The sequence below is a fragment of the Suricata suricatta genome, chromosome 12 (assembly GCF_006229205.1).
Source record: "Suricata suricatta isolate VVHF042 chromosome 12, meerkat_22Aug2017_6uvM2_HiC, whole genome shotgun sequence".
Classification (NCBI taxonomy): Eukaryota; Metazoa; Chordata; class Mammalia; order Carnivora; family Herpestidae; genus Suricata; species Suricata suricatta.
In genome coordinates, this window is record NC_043711.1 from 85,534,236 (window position 1) to 85,551,173 (window position 16,938).

The 16,938-nt window shown below is 41.7% G+C and overlaps 1 protein-coding gene across 1 annotated transcript in view; it reads left to right on the plus strand.

The window, feature by feature from the left end:
• CTNNBL1 (catenin beta like 1) overlaps positions 1-16,938 on the plus strand; it is a 157,384-nt gene that overhangs the window by 73,249 nt on the left and 67,197 nt on the right. Inside the window, exons 8-10 of the mRNA XM_029917945.1 lie at positions 2,291-2,363; positions 2,601-2,659; positions 4,147-4,295. Coding sequence (XP_029773805.1) covers positions 2,291-2,363; positions 2,601-2,659; positions 4,147-4,295 — 281 coding nt within the window. The remainder of the gene's footprint in view (positions 1-2,290; positions 2,364-2,600; positions 2,660-4,146; positions 4,296-16,938) is intronic.

The window sequence follows — 16,938 nt, forward strand, 5'->3', positions numbered from 1 at the left end:
GTGAGCGGGGGAGAGGCAGAGAGAGAGGGGGACGCAGAGTCAGAAGCAGGCTCCAGGCTCTGCTGATGTAGAGCTCGAACCCACAGACTGTGAGATCATGACCTGAGCTGAAGTTGGACGCTCAAATGACTGAGCCACCCAGGCGCACCCCTCCCCGCCCCGCCGCCACATTGATTGTCACACTGTGCTTTTATTAACAGCAGCCACCACAACCCAGCTGCACAAAGATAGGAGGTCATCAAAGAGTGCATCTGGAGCTGGTAGTCAGGGCAGTGTTCAGCAGGTGTCACGTGTCACCGTGCTTTCTTTGGAAATTTTCAAGAATCCCGCGGTGCCCCTGTGAATTCAGTTTGACACCCCCAGGTACCTGGGCTCGCAGTTTGGAAACTGCAGATTTGTCACAATGGGTCATAGGTGCTCATGAGTCATGCCGAGGTGCATCGATCCTAGATTCATGTTCTTTTTCTCTTTTCAACATGACTGTATCACTTAATGAAGTTAATTTTCATTCATGTAATATCTTTACATGTCCTAACAGTGGACGAGGTTCACCTCCAATTTACCTGTGTGCTTTCATGTTCCGTCCTTTTGTCTTGTGTATTGGAGGTGCCCAATAAATATACTTTGAAAAAAAGAGGAAATCTCCCCCTTACCGTGGAGACAGGATTTATAAAGTCAAATAAAGGACAAGAGGCGTTGAAACCACAAAAAGGCTATGATTCTAGTGGCCTGATGTCTTTTGCCTTCTTTTAGTTAAGTGTATCTTATTTCAGACAAGAACCCTGGCCCTTGAATAACTGCAAGTAATGAAGTTAGTGTGGCTTTAAATCATTTAAAATACCAATACTTGTCATTTAAATAATTGGAGTAAGTAATCTGATTAGCAAGTCCTTGATTCTGGTGGAGATGCTCACTGCTTGGCCTTTCACTTTTGTTGCGTTTTGGTCTTTATACTTCCCTTAAAGTGAAACACACCTCAGATTACATTTAAACTCTGGCTGTTCTACTGAATTTCTTGGAAGAAGGCCTCAAGCTTGCCCAGGGAGCATACCTAGCAGTCAGTACACGTAAGACTTTGCATTTACAGATCTTTTAACCTAGGATGGTCAGCTTCCTGCAACCCTGTGGGGTGCACTTAGGCCCGACAGGGAAGACGTGCGTGGAAAACTGAAAAGTTGCTGGGTGTTGCTCCATCAGGGGCTGCTCTTCCTCCCTAAGTACAAAATCAATGTCCAAACAGCACTGCGAATAACACTAAGGTGAATGGAGTGTTAGCTCCAAGATGAACACTTCCCTGTCCTTTCCAGGCACAAAAATTATTTGTCACTCAACAAACCTGGGTGGGTAACAAGGCTGCTGCTGATCAGCAACTGTTGTCGGTGTGCCCACATTTTAGGGATCAAGGGTACGGTAAATAAAGACACGTCGATGAGGTCTGTTCTTCTCTGTGCACCTTTATCCAAAGATGCCTTGTTAATGGTGAGATATTTGAGTCTCAAGACCGAAGCCACACTGTGACGGCCGTAAAAGATGGTCTCTGCAGCAGATATGTCCCCTCAGAAACACCAAGGACCAGGCCGTGCAGCGGGGAAGGAATTGTGGGTAGTAATTTGGGTGTTAAAATATTAACACAGTTCTGCATTTTTAATGTGGTTTCCTTTTTAAATAGTAGGCAGATTATGGCACATGAGCAGATAGGTTTATGATTTCAAATTAAATTTTAAGCATTAAAAAACCCCAAAAGGAACTAGTTTGTTACAAAAACATTCAAGTAAGCTAAACAAGAACTTGCTTTCTTTTCACCTTCTCTCATCTTCTGTCGGCTGGTTGATAGCCTAATTGTATGACTGTAATATGTGAACGAAGCTTCATAATGGATTTTAGCCTTAGAAGTTAAAAACTTTTAGTCATTCATCTAGTTCACGTTTGAGTATATACTATGTGCTAGACCATCATCTCTGGACTCGTAATGGGGAGGGAATCTGGGAAGGAGTCACTGAGGAGGTGACTCTCCTACTGGGCATTAGCAATGTGAGAGCCATTGTGTACATGTGCCATTTACGGTTGTACTGTGTAGTATGTGAGTCTGATCTCTTGAGAGCCGTGGCAGACTCTTTTTTTTTTTTTTTTTTTTACCTTAAACCTGTCTTTTGACTTTCTAAGCTCTACTTCTCTCGAACTTAGATCTTAGATCCTAGTTCTTGTCAACAGTTCGTCCTGGAGAAGGGAGGAATGCCCCTTAACGTTTTTTTTTTTTCTTCTTCTTCTCATTTCTCCTATTTCCCCACAGGCAAAGATGCCTTTCGATGCCAACAAACTGTATTGTAGTGAAGTGCTGGCCATCTTGCTCCAGGACAACGACGGTAAGGCTCCCTCTCGGTATTGATATTCTGTTAGGATAGGAGCCAGGCTTGTTTCAGATCATGACAGCAAGCTCTCTTGCCTTTGGCATCCCCTTGCTCTCCCTCTCGCTCTCTGTGCAGCTTTTGTACTCTGTCAAGCTGTATTGATTTTGTTTGCTGATGTATCAGTGTTAGACGGCTGTAAAATCTGACAGTTAGCTTCATTTTTTTTCTCCTTCTATTTTTTTCCCCTTTTAGAAAACAGGGAATTGCTTGGGGAGCTGGATGGAATCGATGTGCTTCTTCAGCAGTTATCTGTGAGTAATTCTTATGCTTCCTGTCTGCCATGAAGATCCATGGCCTGCTTTAAATGGGAGGTGGAGCTGGAAATTGTGGGAAGAAACAAGCCATGCGATGCCAGCCATATGGAGGACGTTGGCAGGTTTGAGGTTTGAGGTTGCATCGGAGCCGCATCGTTTGCCTCCTTTTCTTAGTCATTTGCTCCTTCTGACCAGAAATCACAGTGTATCTGCTGTAGGTTCCACAACCCCCCCACGCCCATCCACTGGTATTTGTCAGTCCGAAAGAAGCATGCTTCCTACTTAGTGTGTATTCTTGGGCCAAGAATCCCGAATTATTTTGAGTTGACCCACTTCCTTTCCTTTCAGTCTGCCAGTAAAGTGCATTCTGTCCATTTAGAATCCAGATAAGCTCAAGGAGTACCAGTTCCAGTGCAGTGGGACAGAGGTCACGGGGGGTGGGGGTGGGGGCCCGGAAGGGGGTGCAGATGCGGTACCAGAAGCTGGAATAAGATGTCAGGAAATGCCATTTCCTCCAGGAGAGAAACGTAAATCTTGTTGAAACGTTGTTGTCCTGCTGGCATTCTAGAAACACTGTGAAGATTTCTTCTAACAGATCTCATCTGCGCTATTCCAACACCAGGACTGAAAATAGATCATTTGGATAAAATCTGGAGTGCGGGGAGTGTCTGAGCTGTCAGTTTGCATACAGCTGCCGCCACGGTGCCAGCAGCCGGCGTGGCTTGGCCTCCACCCCAAAAACTAGAGCTTCGCAATGCGAATCAGTTTCCAGTTTTCTGGGAAGGTGCTTAGTCCTGTTCCTGCGAGATTGTTGATCATTTTGTAGTAGACTCTCTGGGTATGCACACACTGTTAAAAAGGCTTTCCTCTCAACATGCCGTGTATCTCTGGCAGAGACAGAACTTCTGCTTTAAGCTGTTCCCGCGCCTTGGAGCCACAGCTGCTGTGTGAGGCCATTCAGTAGCCCTGACGGTTAGGAACGTCTTCCTCAAGCTGTGGCCCTTCCGTTAATGTAGTTTCTTTCAGAAGGTGTGCAGTGGGGTGTGGGTGGGTTGGGGGAGGGCTTTGGAGGTAGTTGGCAAAGTTGTTTCATGACCTGGATGGTAGTTTCAGATATATGTGTCTCTTACGGGATTTGTTTTTTTAAATATCTGTGTTCTGTTTCATAGTAAAAGGGTTTTGTTGTTTGGTTTTGGGGGGTGTGTGTGCCTGTGTGTTTGATCTGGCTCCTTGGAACTATTGATCACTCATGGACCCAGAGGTCTGTTGAGTGTTTTGGTTTTTTGTATGACCTGGTAGCTATTTAACACCCGTGAATCAGAAGGTTCAGTTTCTCTAAAATGGAAACCGAAGCGAATTTCGGATGGTGTGCTTGCGTTTCCTCAGTGGTTGGGGCTATCGTGACAAGAAGGCTTTGGGACTTGCCGCACTGGCTGATGGGAGGACATCTCTCAAGGCTCCGTGCTTTCTGATGTCTTTGACAGGTGTTTAAAAGGCACAATCCTAGCACAGCCGAGGAGCAGGAGATGATGGAGAATCTGTTTGATTCCCTCTGTTCCTGCCTGATGCTCAGTTCCAACCGCGAGCGCTTCCTGAAGGGCGAGGGCCTCCAGCTGATGAATCTCATGCTCAGGTACGGCTCTCTCCCGGTGCTCCGTCTTTTTTGTCCAGCTCCTCACTGTTGTCCGAATTCCCGAACCCGTACCTGTGGTCTTTTAGTCCTTTGAGTTTCCTAGATAACGTAAAACAATAAGGCCTTCAGGGGGTGCATGTGTGCCTGCGTGCTGTCCGCTCCCAAGTTAGAGTGGGTGAATACAAAGTACATTTCGGTCTGTTTGTGCCCTATTGTCATGTCAGTTGGTAATATGACCACTCCATTGAATGGACGTGTCTTTTTGCTTCTTCTTTTACTACATTGGTTTTGGGAAGCCTCGTTATGACCTTCTAAACATACCCTATGTTAACTTCTACACTTAGCCTAGTTTTCCTCATATCCCTCTTAGACCTATCTACGCCATATGTTGGTGTCTTTGTGGTTGACACAAGAATATCATATTTTTTATTTATACATATTTTTCATTATATATTATTTTCTATGAGTTGCACATGTGCTATGTGGCTAGCATAGGAGATAAAAGTGTACATGTGCAAGACAGTTTTAGGACTTTTCTTTGCCGTACTTTGCTTATGTATCTTCTTATTATTTATGCTCTAATTCCTTAGAGTATTTAAAGTGGATATCATGTTTAGTATATTTCATAGAATCCTAACGGTGGAAGTAATAGAAGGTAGCTTGTATCACTAACTCTTGAGAAATGTGGCTAGGAAAGGGAGTAGAGAAATGGGAGTAGGGGGTGACCGGACATGGGGGTGGTGTGTGGTCAAGGGACTGTTTTTCAAACTGAGAGACGCTGGAGCATGTTTGTGTGACCAGAAGACTCTAATCATTATTACTCTGAAATTGACCTAGAGTCTGCGGTCTTAATACTTCTCTTCATGTATGTTGAAAACTCCGAGAAGCTGTTTCTTTAAAAAGTTTTTTTAATAAATTTGATATATGTATTAAAGAGAATTTAGAATATAGACATGCAGAACTGCTGTTAAAAGACACTGATAAGGTACCCTGTTAAGTGCTGCGCTTACACAGAAATGAGTAAGACAGGATTCCTGCCTCCAAGAAGCTGAAAAAACAGGTCGGCCACCCAAACACGACCCAGCTTTGGATGTTTCACTTCTTTCACTCTTTTTTTTCCTGTAATTATTTTCTTATTTTTACCAGCTTTTTAGCCCTGCCCCACAGGTAGTTTTCTATACTCTTTCCTGTTAAATTTTTAAACATGGCATTTCCCGTGCTGAGACATAACGTTTGTGAGAATTTGCAACAGCTGCATCACGGACTCTAAGGAGATAGAGCTTTCTTGGCATTCTTTTCGTGATATCACAACTATTTCCATTGTTTTGATATTGTCACAGATTCTCCGATGACCATGCTTTTGCTTAAAACTATTTTTGTGTTTAAGATTATCAAGGGATATGCTTCTAAACCATGTCCTCTGAAAAGGCCTGCGTAGGGCGGGGTGGGGCACAGTGGACCTTTTCGTTTGTCCAGCGCAAACCAGACCTCGCATTGATTGGAAATCTTCCTGTGTGGAATTGCTTTAAAAAATCCATTTTAAAGTGCAGAGAGGGCCATTGGAATTGTTCAGAGGCCTTTAGTGTTCAGCTGATTTTTGCTAGCTTTACTCTCTTGAGTCTTTTGTTTGTTTATCTCCTTTACCCTTCTAATTGCCTGTCCTTTTGTTGAAATGACCCACCTTCTCTCAAGTAAATAGCATATAAAGAAGATGCATTTGGCTTCCTGGGCCTTCTAACCTTAAAACTGTACTCTATGGGGACTTTCCCCTAAGCTTCTTAAAGGTCTGAACTGCCAGCGTCTTTGGATGGTTGAGCGCAAATATGAAGTGATGTATTCCTGTAGCATATGGCTTGGTAATGTGCAGCAGTGGGGAGCTGAATAAATAACCAGAAACATGGATTATTCAAAAAGGAATGCTGAGATTGTGGGAGCCTAATTAAGAAGGTGCTCCCAGAGCCTTAGAAACTGTACCTCCGCAGGATCTCCCAACTTTTCATTTTTGAATGCTGAAGTTACTGTTAGATAAATTCTCTTGCATTAACTAGCTTTTTTTTTTTTTTTAGCAGATTCAGCATTCCCTTTTTTTCTGTTTCCCATGCCCTTTGTTCTGTGTTCTTCTTCTTCTTCAGACTCCCAAATGGAAAGTTTAATTGGGAGGGATTTTTTTCCCCTACTAGATTCATCCTGATCTTCTAGCAAGAGCTGCCAGGCTGCTCTCCGTCTAGAGAGAAGCCCATTCAGAACTTGGAGGTTGTAACTCTAGAAGTTCAGGAAAATGTCTGTGGTTCCGATGCCGCTGAGTACCCCTCTTTACTGTGATTCAGGCATTCAGTGGTCCTGAAATGTCCGCCTGGACAGGTGGCAGTGTGGGGCCGCATGGAAGAGTGGGCTTTGGAGTGGAGGTACATGTGGGCTTGGAACATCGCTCTTTCACTTACTAGTTCTGGATATTTGGTGAGTTTTTCTAACCTTTCTGACCTCTGAGTCTCGGTCTTTCGTCTGAAAAATGGGAGTGACAATGCCAAATTTGCAGGGATTTTGTGGAAATTAAACTATATGTAAAGTGCCTGGGACAATTCTGCAGCTCTTCAAACACCGTCGGAGTACTATGTTAACTTGCCATGTTAAGTGCGAGGCTGACACAGGAACAAGACAGGATTCTGCCCTCAAGAAACTCCATCGCTAGTAAGGCTGACACTAAAGAACTGTAGGATAATTGAATGCATTCAGTGAACTGTTCCTCTTGATAGTTTGCCTGTCTGAATTTTCTTTTTTTTTTTACATTTCTGATTATTGGTTAAGGAAGGGTCATCAGCAAGATAGACATTTACGCACACACGCATTATTATACACCCATGCAAAGGTGTATAGTACCCAATTTAATATTTATAACTTTAGTGAAGCATAATTTATTTAAAATAAAACACACCCATTTTAAATGTACAGTTTTAATTTTGACAGCTGAATGCATCTTTGTTTTCAGTGCAATGAAGGTATAACATGGCCCCGCCCGATAGAAATGGAGGGCAAGCCCGGCATACAGGTTTATATTTTGTAGTAGCATGGTAAAAAGGTTAAAAGAAACAAAACTAATTTTAATAATGTATTTTATTTAACCCAATTGATTAAAAGACAGATGCACTGGGATGCAGAAATATAATGGAATACCTACAAACTCAAAGAAGAACCGGACTACTGATAGTCACAAAATGAACGAATCTCAAAAACATTTCATTTCGACAGATAATCGATAACAAACATTCTTGAGCCATTTTACTTTTTTCCATCCTAGGTCCGTGCAGTCCACTGCGTATTTACACCTCAGTTCAGTGCTAAATTCTCATAACGTACTTGCTTTGTATTTAGATTTCGTACAATTTACAGTTGAAAAAGTAGATTCCCATACCTGAGTTTCTCCAGACTTAAATGTTTACTAATGACTGAATCAAGTATCAGTTTTAAAATTTGAGTTTACTTAGTATGTGTTCTGTTTAGCCTCAACAGATTGTTTTTGAGATTCGTTCATTTTGTGACTATCAGTAGTCTGGTTCTTCTTTGAGTTTGTAGGTATTCCATTATATTTCTGCATCCCAGTGCATCTGTTTTTTAATCAATCACCTATTGGTTAACGAACATTTGGGTTGTTTCCAGTCTCTTGCTGTTTGTTAACAAAGCTGCTTAAAAGTCTTTAGAGAAACATATATTTTCATTTCTCTATGGTAAATACCTAGAAGTGGAATGACTAGGTCATATTGGAAATGTAAGTTCAATATTAGAAACTGCCAAGTTGTTTTCCAAAGTGATTGTATCATTTTAGATTTCCTCTGCAGCCGTGCATGAGCGTTCCAATTGCTCCGTGTCCTTCTCAACACTTGATGTTATTAAGCTAAAGTTCTTTAAGAATCCTCTCCCCTGGGGCACCTGGGTGGCTCAGTCGGTTAAGGTTAAGCGTCTGGCTTCAGCTCAGGTCATGATCTCACAGTTCATGGGTTCGAGCCCTGCGTCAGGCTCTGTGCTGACAGCTAGCTCAGAGCCTGGAGCCTGCTTTGGATTCTGGGCCTCCCTTTCTCTCTGACCCTCCCCTGCTTGCACTGTCGCTGTCTCTCAAAAATAAACATAAAAATTAAAAAAAAAAAAAAAAAAAGAATCCTCTCCCCCTAAGTCACTTGCCCAGCCCAGTCCTCATACCCACCTACTTGTTCTCAGATATTGAGGATTAGGCTCTAGCGCCCTATGCTTTCCTCTGTGGGAGCACTTACCCTCTTGTAGGCATCTGTTGTCTCAGACTATACTGTAGGACACTTGAGATGAGAAACTAGGTCGCCCACCTCTTCATATCCCCAGTGCCTAGCCACAGATACACGTTAGGTTCCCAGTAAATCTTTTCTGAGAAACATTTTTGCTGTTAGAAATTCTATAATTTCTAGCAAACGCCATGCGTAGACCCAGAGAATGAGGAGTGACTTAGTAAAAACCATCCAGCTGAGAGCTCAGTCTTCTGCCTACGTATACTTGGTGCTGCTTTTCTCCATCAGATGTTTTAATGCCTGAAGAGCACAACACAGGCTCCCGGGTGGTTGCGAGCCTCATCTTCAAGGCTCCAGGCATCAGCTGGAGTCCTGGGCTCGCTGCCCTGGTTGGCCTGTGCTGTGCCACGGAGCAGAGCAGAGCAGAAGCCGACACAAGTGTCCGCACGTCACTTTATCCTCCTTGGGGACGCTTGAACCTCTCAACGCTCTTCTTCCAGCAGCCTCCTAGGTGTTTCAGGGTTACGGTCGGGGCATTCACTTCTCACCACCTTTCTACTCACTGTCCAGAGAATTCCTTCATGCAGAGTTGCGGTCTCTCAGCATTTGTTCGTAGGAACTGTCAGGAAGTCCCTGCCTCTTTGCCCGTACCAGACAGGCCTTTGTCCTCTGCCTTACCTTCCCACCAGGTGTTAGTTTAGTTGTCAGGTGACTCTTTTTTCACTCCTGTGTTAGCGTGTTTGGACTTTACAGTACTTGACAGAATCAATAAGAAAAAAAAAAGCTTTTTGTTTTTTTGTCTTTTCTCTGTCAAAGGACAGATGAAGCCATTTTGGAAAAGATTGTTGAGCTGTTATTTAAAAATGGAACTCATGCTGTGGAAGAAGAAGCAGCGGGTAGCCATCCTAGAGTATAGAACCCCCCAAAAAGGAATTTCTCATGTAGTCACAGGGTCTTGATAAGGGAAGAGAAAAGATGGGGTGAGGGTGGAAGGTGCAGAACCCCTTGGGCGGCGTATGCTGTGTGTGTGTTGTCCGTATTCCCCTGGTGGAGACAGTACTGCTCCCTGCGGGTCAGGCCGCTTGGCCTCCGTCTTTTGCTGTGCTGGTCAAGAATTATAGCACTGCGAGGATGTTTGCATGGTTGTTGGCTGGCATCGGAAGGGTTAAGATATGAATAATGAAACCAAGTGGTCTGTTTGTAGTCAGGTATAGTTGAGAGCCAAAGAAAAATTAGGAAAATCACAATTTATTGTGCAGTTTAACAGGACGATCAGATTCAGAGAGTCCAAATTCACAGAAATAAGGCTAACTTTGGGGCGCCTGGGTGGCCCAGTCATTTAAGCATCAGACTCTTGATTTCGGCTCAGGTCATGATCACGGTTTGGTTTGTGAGATCTCACGGAGCCTTCTTGGAATTCTCTCTCCCCCTCTCTCTGCCCCTCCTTAGTTTTCTCTTTCTCTCAAAACAAATAAGCTTAAAAAAAAAAAGAATAACATAGACGTATGGGGATGGCCCTTTTAGAATTTATCCAGACATGAGGGTTGAGCTATAAGTGCCCTCGTCGCCCCGTGGACGGAGACCGGTGTGCCATTTCCACGTTCTCGGTTACAGATGTCTGTCTTTGGTAAGATGGTTGCTGCAAATAGAGGATTTCAATACATCAGGTTTAATTATAGACTGTACTCCAGATCATTTGCTTCTTGCCACTGCAAAGCACTTTGTAACAGTATGTCCTTGTTTCAAATGGTTCAGTGTTCTTTAAGAAAAACAAAGCCAGTGGGAGACAGCAGAATTACATTGTCAGTTTCCTTGAAAATGTTGACATGAAGCTTATTACTTCTGTTGTAAAACCCTATTCCAGTTAGAAAGAGAAGAGACCACTGCGATCCCAAGGGATGTGTACCAATGCAGCTGGGGGTGTGTAGCAGAAACTGAACCCATCTTGGTTATTAACTGTATAGACCAAAAAAAGAAGAAAAGAAAGAAAGAAAAGGGTACATAGACACATCTCTTTAGGAACGACCAATTTTTTTTCCTCTGAGGCTTTTCAGTAAGATTTTCTTTAATCTAAAGAAAATTGTCTCTGACAAAGAACATAAATAAAACGACAGTGGTCTGGCACCTGCAGAGTGAGCACCTGCAGGTCCGGTTCTGGACTGTGGGCTTGAACCAGAGCATAAAGGGAGGTAGGCCAGCCCAGGAAACTCCTGTTAACCTTGAAATTTTATTCCCTTGCTTTTTAGCTGTTCCACCTTGGTTTTGTTCCTCATGAACCTGCGAAGGGCCAAACTTGATTGCATTTTTATCCTTATGGTCCTTTTCAGGATTTTGTTGTTTGCTTTAGAGAGCTAGAGCCTTTTCTTCGGACTTTCAGTCTCTGGGACTCAACTGCAAAAGCAAAACAGTCATGCAAACGTTTTAGAAATCAGCAGTGCTTCCTGATGGGCCTGTGTAGGGTTTGTGCCCCAAGCTGCACACACACATCTTGCTGGTTGTTTGTCCAACAAGCAAGTGTTCCCTGTCTCCGCCCACTGAATATTACCATTCTGTCTTCGACGGAGAATAGTGTTTGCACCTGTTCTCTGGCAACCAGAAAAACGCTTCAGAGCACAAAGTAATCCTTCCAACAGCCCTTCAGGCTGGCGCTCCCTCTTCATAAATGGCAAGTGCTGTGGCTGAGAAGGCAGAGTAAACTGAAGCAAGATTACTTGTCAGGAAACGGCGGAGGACCTGCCCGAGACCTTCCGTCAGACTTCATAGCTATTCATCCTTCCAGCGCAAATTGCACATGTTTAAAGTATGCAGTTTGATGAGGTTTGCAGAGTGTGGAGACCTATCATATCAGCCCCCTAAGCATGACAGCACGCATGTCTGTCATACCCAGATGTTTCCTGTGCCCCCAGTAATCCATAACTCCTCTCCCTCCCCCTCACGTCTCCAGGCAACCACTGATTTGCTTTCTGACCATTATAGGTTAGTTTGCATTTTCTAGAACTTTATACAAATAGAATCATACAATGTGTACTCTTTTTTTCTGGTCTGGCATATTTAACCAACTATAATTATTTTGAGATTCATTCCATGTATGTCAACAGTTCTTTTTCGTTGCTGGGTAGCATTCCATTTTATAAATATATCACAGATTGGTTACTCACTTGTTGATGGACATTTGGGCTTCCAGTTTTTTGCTCTTATAAACAAAGTTATGAATATTTGGGTATGTAACTTTGGGTGCACGTATTTTTAATTTCTCTTGGATAAATGCGTATGAATTGAATGTCTGGGTCACATAATAGGTATATGGTTAACTTTTTAAGACGCTGTCAGTCTGTTTACAAAATTGTCATACCATACCATTTTTATATTGCCACCAACAGTGTATGAGGCTTCCATTTGCTCCATACCCTCACTAATACTTGGTATGGTCACTGTTTTTTGTTTTAGTCATTTTAGTGGGTATGTATAGGTGTCTGGTGCTTTTAATTTGCATTTCCCAGGGCGCCTGGGTGAATCAGTTGATTAAGTGTCTGACCCAGCTCAGGTCATGATCTTGTGGTTTGTGAGTTCAAGCCCCTCATTGGGCTTTTTGCTGTCAGCATGGAGCCTACTTTATATCCTCTGTTCCCCCTCTCTCTCTGCCCCTTCCCTGCTTGTGCTCACTCGTCTCTCTCTCTCTCTCTTTCTCAAAAAATAAACTTGTAAAAAAATTGGCATTTCTTTCCTTGTGGCAAGTGATGTTGGTTGTCTTTTCATGTGATTTATTGGCCACCCACATGTCATCTTCGGTGGTGTCTGTTCAATCTCTTGCCCATTTTGGTTGGGGGAGAGGATTGTTTGTCTTATTCTTGAATTATAACCATTCTTTATATATCATAGATATGATCTTTTGTCAGATACATGTTTAAAAATTTGTTTTCCATGTTTATTTTGAGTGAGAGAGTGCACGCCCTCACATGCAGACAGGGGAGCGGTAAGAGAAGGAGAGAGAGACTCCCAAGCAGGCTCCACACTGTCAGTGCAGAGTTTGATGTGGGGCTTGACTCCACAAATCTTGAGATCATGACTTGAGCCCAAATCAAGAGGTGGACGCTTAACTGACTGAGCCACCCAGGCTTATGTTTCACAAATATTTTATTCCAGCCCATAACTTGCCTTTTCATTTTCATAAAGTAATCTTTTGAGAAGTTTTAAATTTTGATGAAATGTAATTTTTAAAGTTGTTCCAATGATTTCTATTTTTTCCTATTTGAGTAAATTTAGGTAGTCAGTGTCTTTCAAGGATTCATTTTATCTTAGTGGACAAACTTATTGGCATAAAGTTGTTCATGAATATTCCCTTATTATCCTTTTAAATCTATAGACTCTGTAGTGATGGGCCTTCCCTTATTCCCAGTGTTGGCCATTGATGCCTTCTTTATTTTCCTAACCAGTCTGGCTATCAATTTTGTTGATCATATCAAAGAGTCTGGGGTTTCTGATTGATTTATCTCTGGTTTTTTTTTTTTTTTTCTATGTCCGTGATTTCTGCTTTGATCATTTTGTTTTCTCTTCTGATTACTTGGGGTGTAATTTGCTATTCTTTTTCTGATTTCTCAGAGTGGGAATTTGAGATTGTTTATTTGAGATCTTATTTTTTAACATAATGATGCTATAAATTTTCCTTGAGTTGCTTTATGCTTTTATAAAGCAAGGCTTTATGCCTTGTCATACACTTTCATTTAATTTTTTTTTTTTTGATAGAGAGTTTGCACACATAAGCATAAGTGGTGAAGGGAGCAGAGGGGAAGGGAGAGAGAATCTTAACCAGGCTCCAAGCTCAGTGCAAAGCCCAAGGGTGGGCTTGATCTCACAACTGTGAGATCATGACCTGAGCCAAAGTCAAGAGTCAGATGCTTAATCAACTGAGCCACCCAAGTGCCCCCACATTTTGATATATTGTATTTTCAGTTCAAAATACTTTGATATCTCTTTTGATTTTATCCTTAACCCATGAGTTACTTAGAAGTGTGTTATTTAGTTTCCAAATATGTGGGGATTTCCCAAATATCTTTCTGGTTTTTATTTCTACTTTAATACCAATGTGGTCAGAGAACATACTTTCTATGATCTGAATCCTTTTAAATTTATTAAGACTGGCTTTTGGCCCAGAAAATAGTCTGTATTGTTAGATATTTCTTGTGCACTTGAAACGAAAGTTCTGTAAATGTCAGGTTAAGTTAATGGTGATGTTCAAGTCTTCTATATCCTTAAACATTTCTGTGTACTTATTCTGTCAGTTGTTAAAAGGAGTGTTGAAACCTCTGACCATAATTGTGAGTATGTCTTTTTCTCCTTTGATTTTTATTAGTTTTTTTGCTTTATGTATTTTGAAATTCTTTTGGGTGGTTAAACATTTAGGAGTATATGCTGTTTTGCTTAATTGACTCTTTTATCATTATGAAATGACTCTCTGTATCCCTGATAATGTTATCGGATCTGAAATCTACTTTGTGTGATATTAATATAGGTACCACAACTTTCTCTTGATTAGTATAAGTGTAGTATATCCTTTGTCATCTATCATGAAATAAATTCTGTTGCCTCCTCTGTTCATATATTGATGCCCTAATTCCCAAAGAGGCCTTTAAGATGGTAATTAAGGTTAAATAGGGTCCTAAGAGGAGGCCCCTAATCCAGTAGAACTGGTGGTCTTATGAGAAGAGGAAGGGACAACATCAGCAGGGTCTGCACACAGAGAAAGCAGCCCTGTGAGGACATGGTAAAAAGATAGATAGCCATCTGCAAGCCTATTTGTCTTTATATTTATTTTTTTATTTATATATTTAAAGTATATTTATTTTGAGAGAGAGAGAGAGCGAGAGAGCGAGCGAGCATGGGAAGGGCAGCAGGAGAGATACAGAGAATCCCAGACAGGCTCCACCCTGATGGCACAGATCCTGATGCAGGGCTTGAACTCACAAACCATGAGATGATGACCTGAGCTTAAATCAAGAGTTGGTCATTTAACCAACTGAGCCACCAGACAGACACCCCTGTGTCTTTATATTTAAAATGTGGCTTTTATGGTGAGCACTATACATTGGCGTCTTCTTTACCCCATAACAATTGCTGCCATTTAATTGAGATGTTTATGCCATTTACATTTAATGTGAACCTGGATATGATTGAGTTTACATCTACCCTCTTACAGGTTCTGTTTTTCTCATCTCTTTTTATTTGGTCCCTTTTTTGCTTCATCTGCCTTCTTTTAGATTAACATATATTTTTTTTATTAGTCCATGTTATTTTCTTTGGCTTCTTAGCTCTTTCTCTTTGCTTTTTTAATGGTTGTTTTCAAATTTATAGTATATATCTTTAACTTACCACAGTCCATCTTCAAGTAGTGTATACTGTTTCATCTGTAGTGTAAGAACTTTGCAACAGTAAACTTTCATTTCTCTCTCCTGGTTTTTATGCTTTTGTTGTCATATTATTTAACTTCTATGTATGTTATAAATTCCAATACATATTGTTTATCTTTTGTTTAAATAATCATTTATATTTTGTTTTTAATGTTTATTTTTTGTTTAAATAATTGTTTATCTTTTAAATATTCAATTATTTTTTGTGTTTAATGTTTTTTTTAAGAGTGCACGCATGCACACACAATAGCAGGAGAGGGGCAGAGAGAGGGAGAGAAAGAATCCCAAGTACTGACACCCTAGAGCCCGATGTGGGGCTTGATCTCACAAACCAAGAGATCATGACCTGAACCAAAATCAAGAGTTGGACGCTTAACCCATTGAATGACCCAGGTGCCCCATAAATATTCAATCATGTTTTAAAGAGATTTATGAACACCTTAGCCATTACCAGTGCTCTTCATTCTTCTGTAGATCCAGATTTCTATCAACATCATTCTTCCCAAATGATTTCCTTCAACATCTCTTATACTGCTGGTCTGTTGGGTTCAACTTTTGTCAACTTGGGTATGTCTGAAAAAATATTTGCCTTCACCTTTAAATGATATTTTCACCAGGTATAGCATTCTTTGTTCTTTGTTACTGGGGGTGGGGAGGGGGCAATGGTTCCTTAAATTCTCTTAATAATGTTGCTTCACACTTTCTGGATCGCTTGTATTAGGTCTTCTGTATGTAACATGTCCCCTTTTTTTCTGGATGTCTTTAGGATCTTCTCTCCCTGATTTGGAATAGTTTGTTTATGATGTACCTTGACATAGTTTTCGTCATGTCTCTTGTGTTTGGGGTTCATTGAGCTTCTTGGACCTGTGGATTTACAGTTTTCATCAAATGTGGAAATCTTTCAGTCATTGTATTTCCGGATATTTTTTTCTGCCCCAGTCCTCCTTTCCAGAATGCCAGTTACATGTATATCAGGCTGTTTAAAGTTGTCTAGCCACAATTCCCTGGTAATCTATTAATATTTTTCAGTCTGTTTTTTCTTTCTGTGTTTTATTTTAGATAGTTTCTATTGTTATGTATTCAGGCTCACTCTTTTCTTCTGCACTTATCCTCATTCGGTGTATTTTTCACCAGACATTGTATTTTTCTTCTCTAGTTATCTTCCCTGTTTCTAGTTAGCACACTGAAGCTTTTTTCTACCTTCTTGGCTATATCAAGAGTAGTTATAATAACTTTTAATGTCCTTGTCTTCTGATTCTGTCCACACTGTTGTTTTTATTATTTTTCTCTTCTTTATGGTTAATGTTTTTCTGCCTCTTTAAATGCCTGTTAATTGTTTTCTAAAATTAAAATATTGTGACTTTTACCTTGTTGGATGCTGTCTGTGTGTGTCCATCTCCTTGTAAATATTCTCGAGCTTTGTTGTAGGAAAGAGTAATTTGGGAGTAGTTTGCTCTTCTGGAGGCCTGCTTTTAAACTCTGTTAGGTGGGACCAGATGAGCCTTTAGTCTATGGCTGACTTTGCCTCAGGACTGAAGGACCGAAACAGTGTCCCCCTTAATGCTCCACCTGATACCCTGTGAATTCAGAAAGGTTTTCCACTCCAGCTGGCGGAAACACAAACTATTCCTGGCCCTCGGTGAGTCCTGGGCATTGAGTCCCCTTCTTCTATCAAGTGGTTCGTTCCTGCAGCCTTGGTTAGTTTCCTTGCATACATATTCTGGTAGGTACTCGCCTGAGGACTCACTCTGTCAGAGAGGGTCCTCTGCACACCCCTGTGCAGCTCTGCCCCGTGCCCTATGGCTGCCCTATGGGTCTGGTACCTGCCCTGTGAAGTCCCCTTCATTGGTGTCCCCTCATCTGCACTGTGTCTCCTCCCTGCTCGGAGGCCTGGAAACTCTCCAAGCGGTTTGTTGGGCTCATGGCGTGTGTTTCCCTCTCTCAGGCATCACTGTCTTGGTGCTACCTGATGTCAAGTGTCCAAAAACC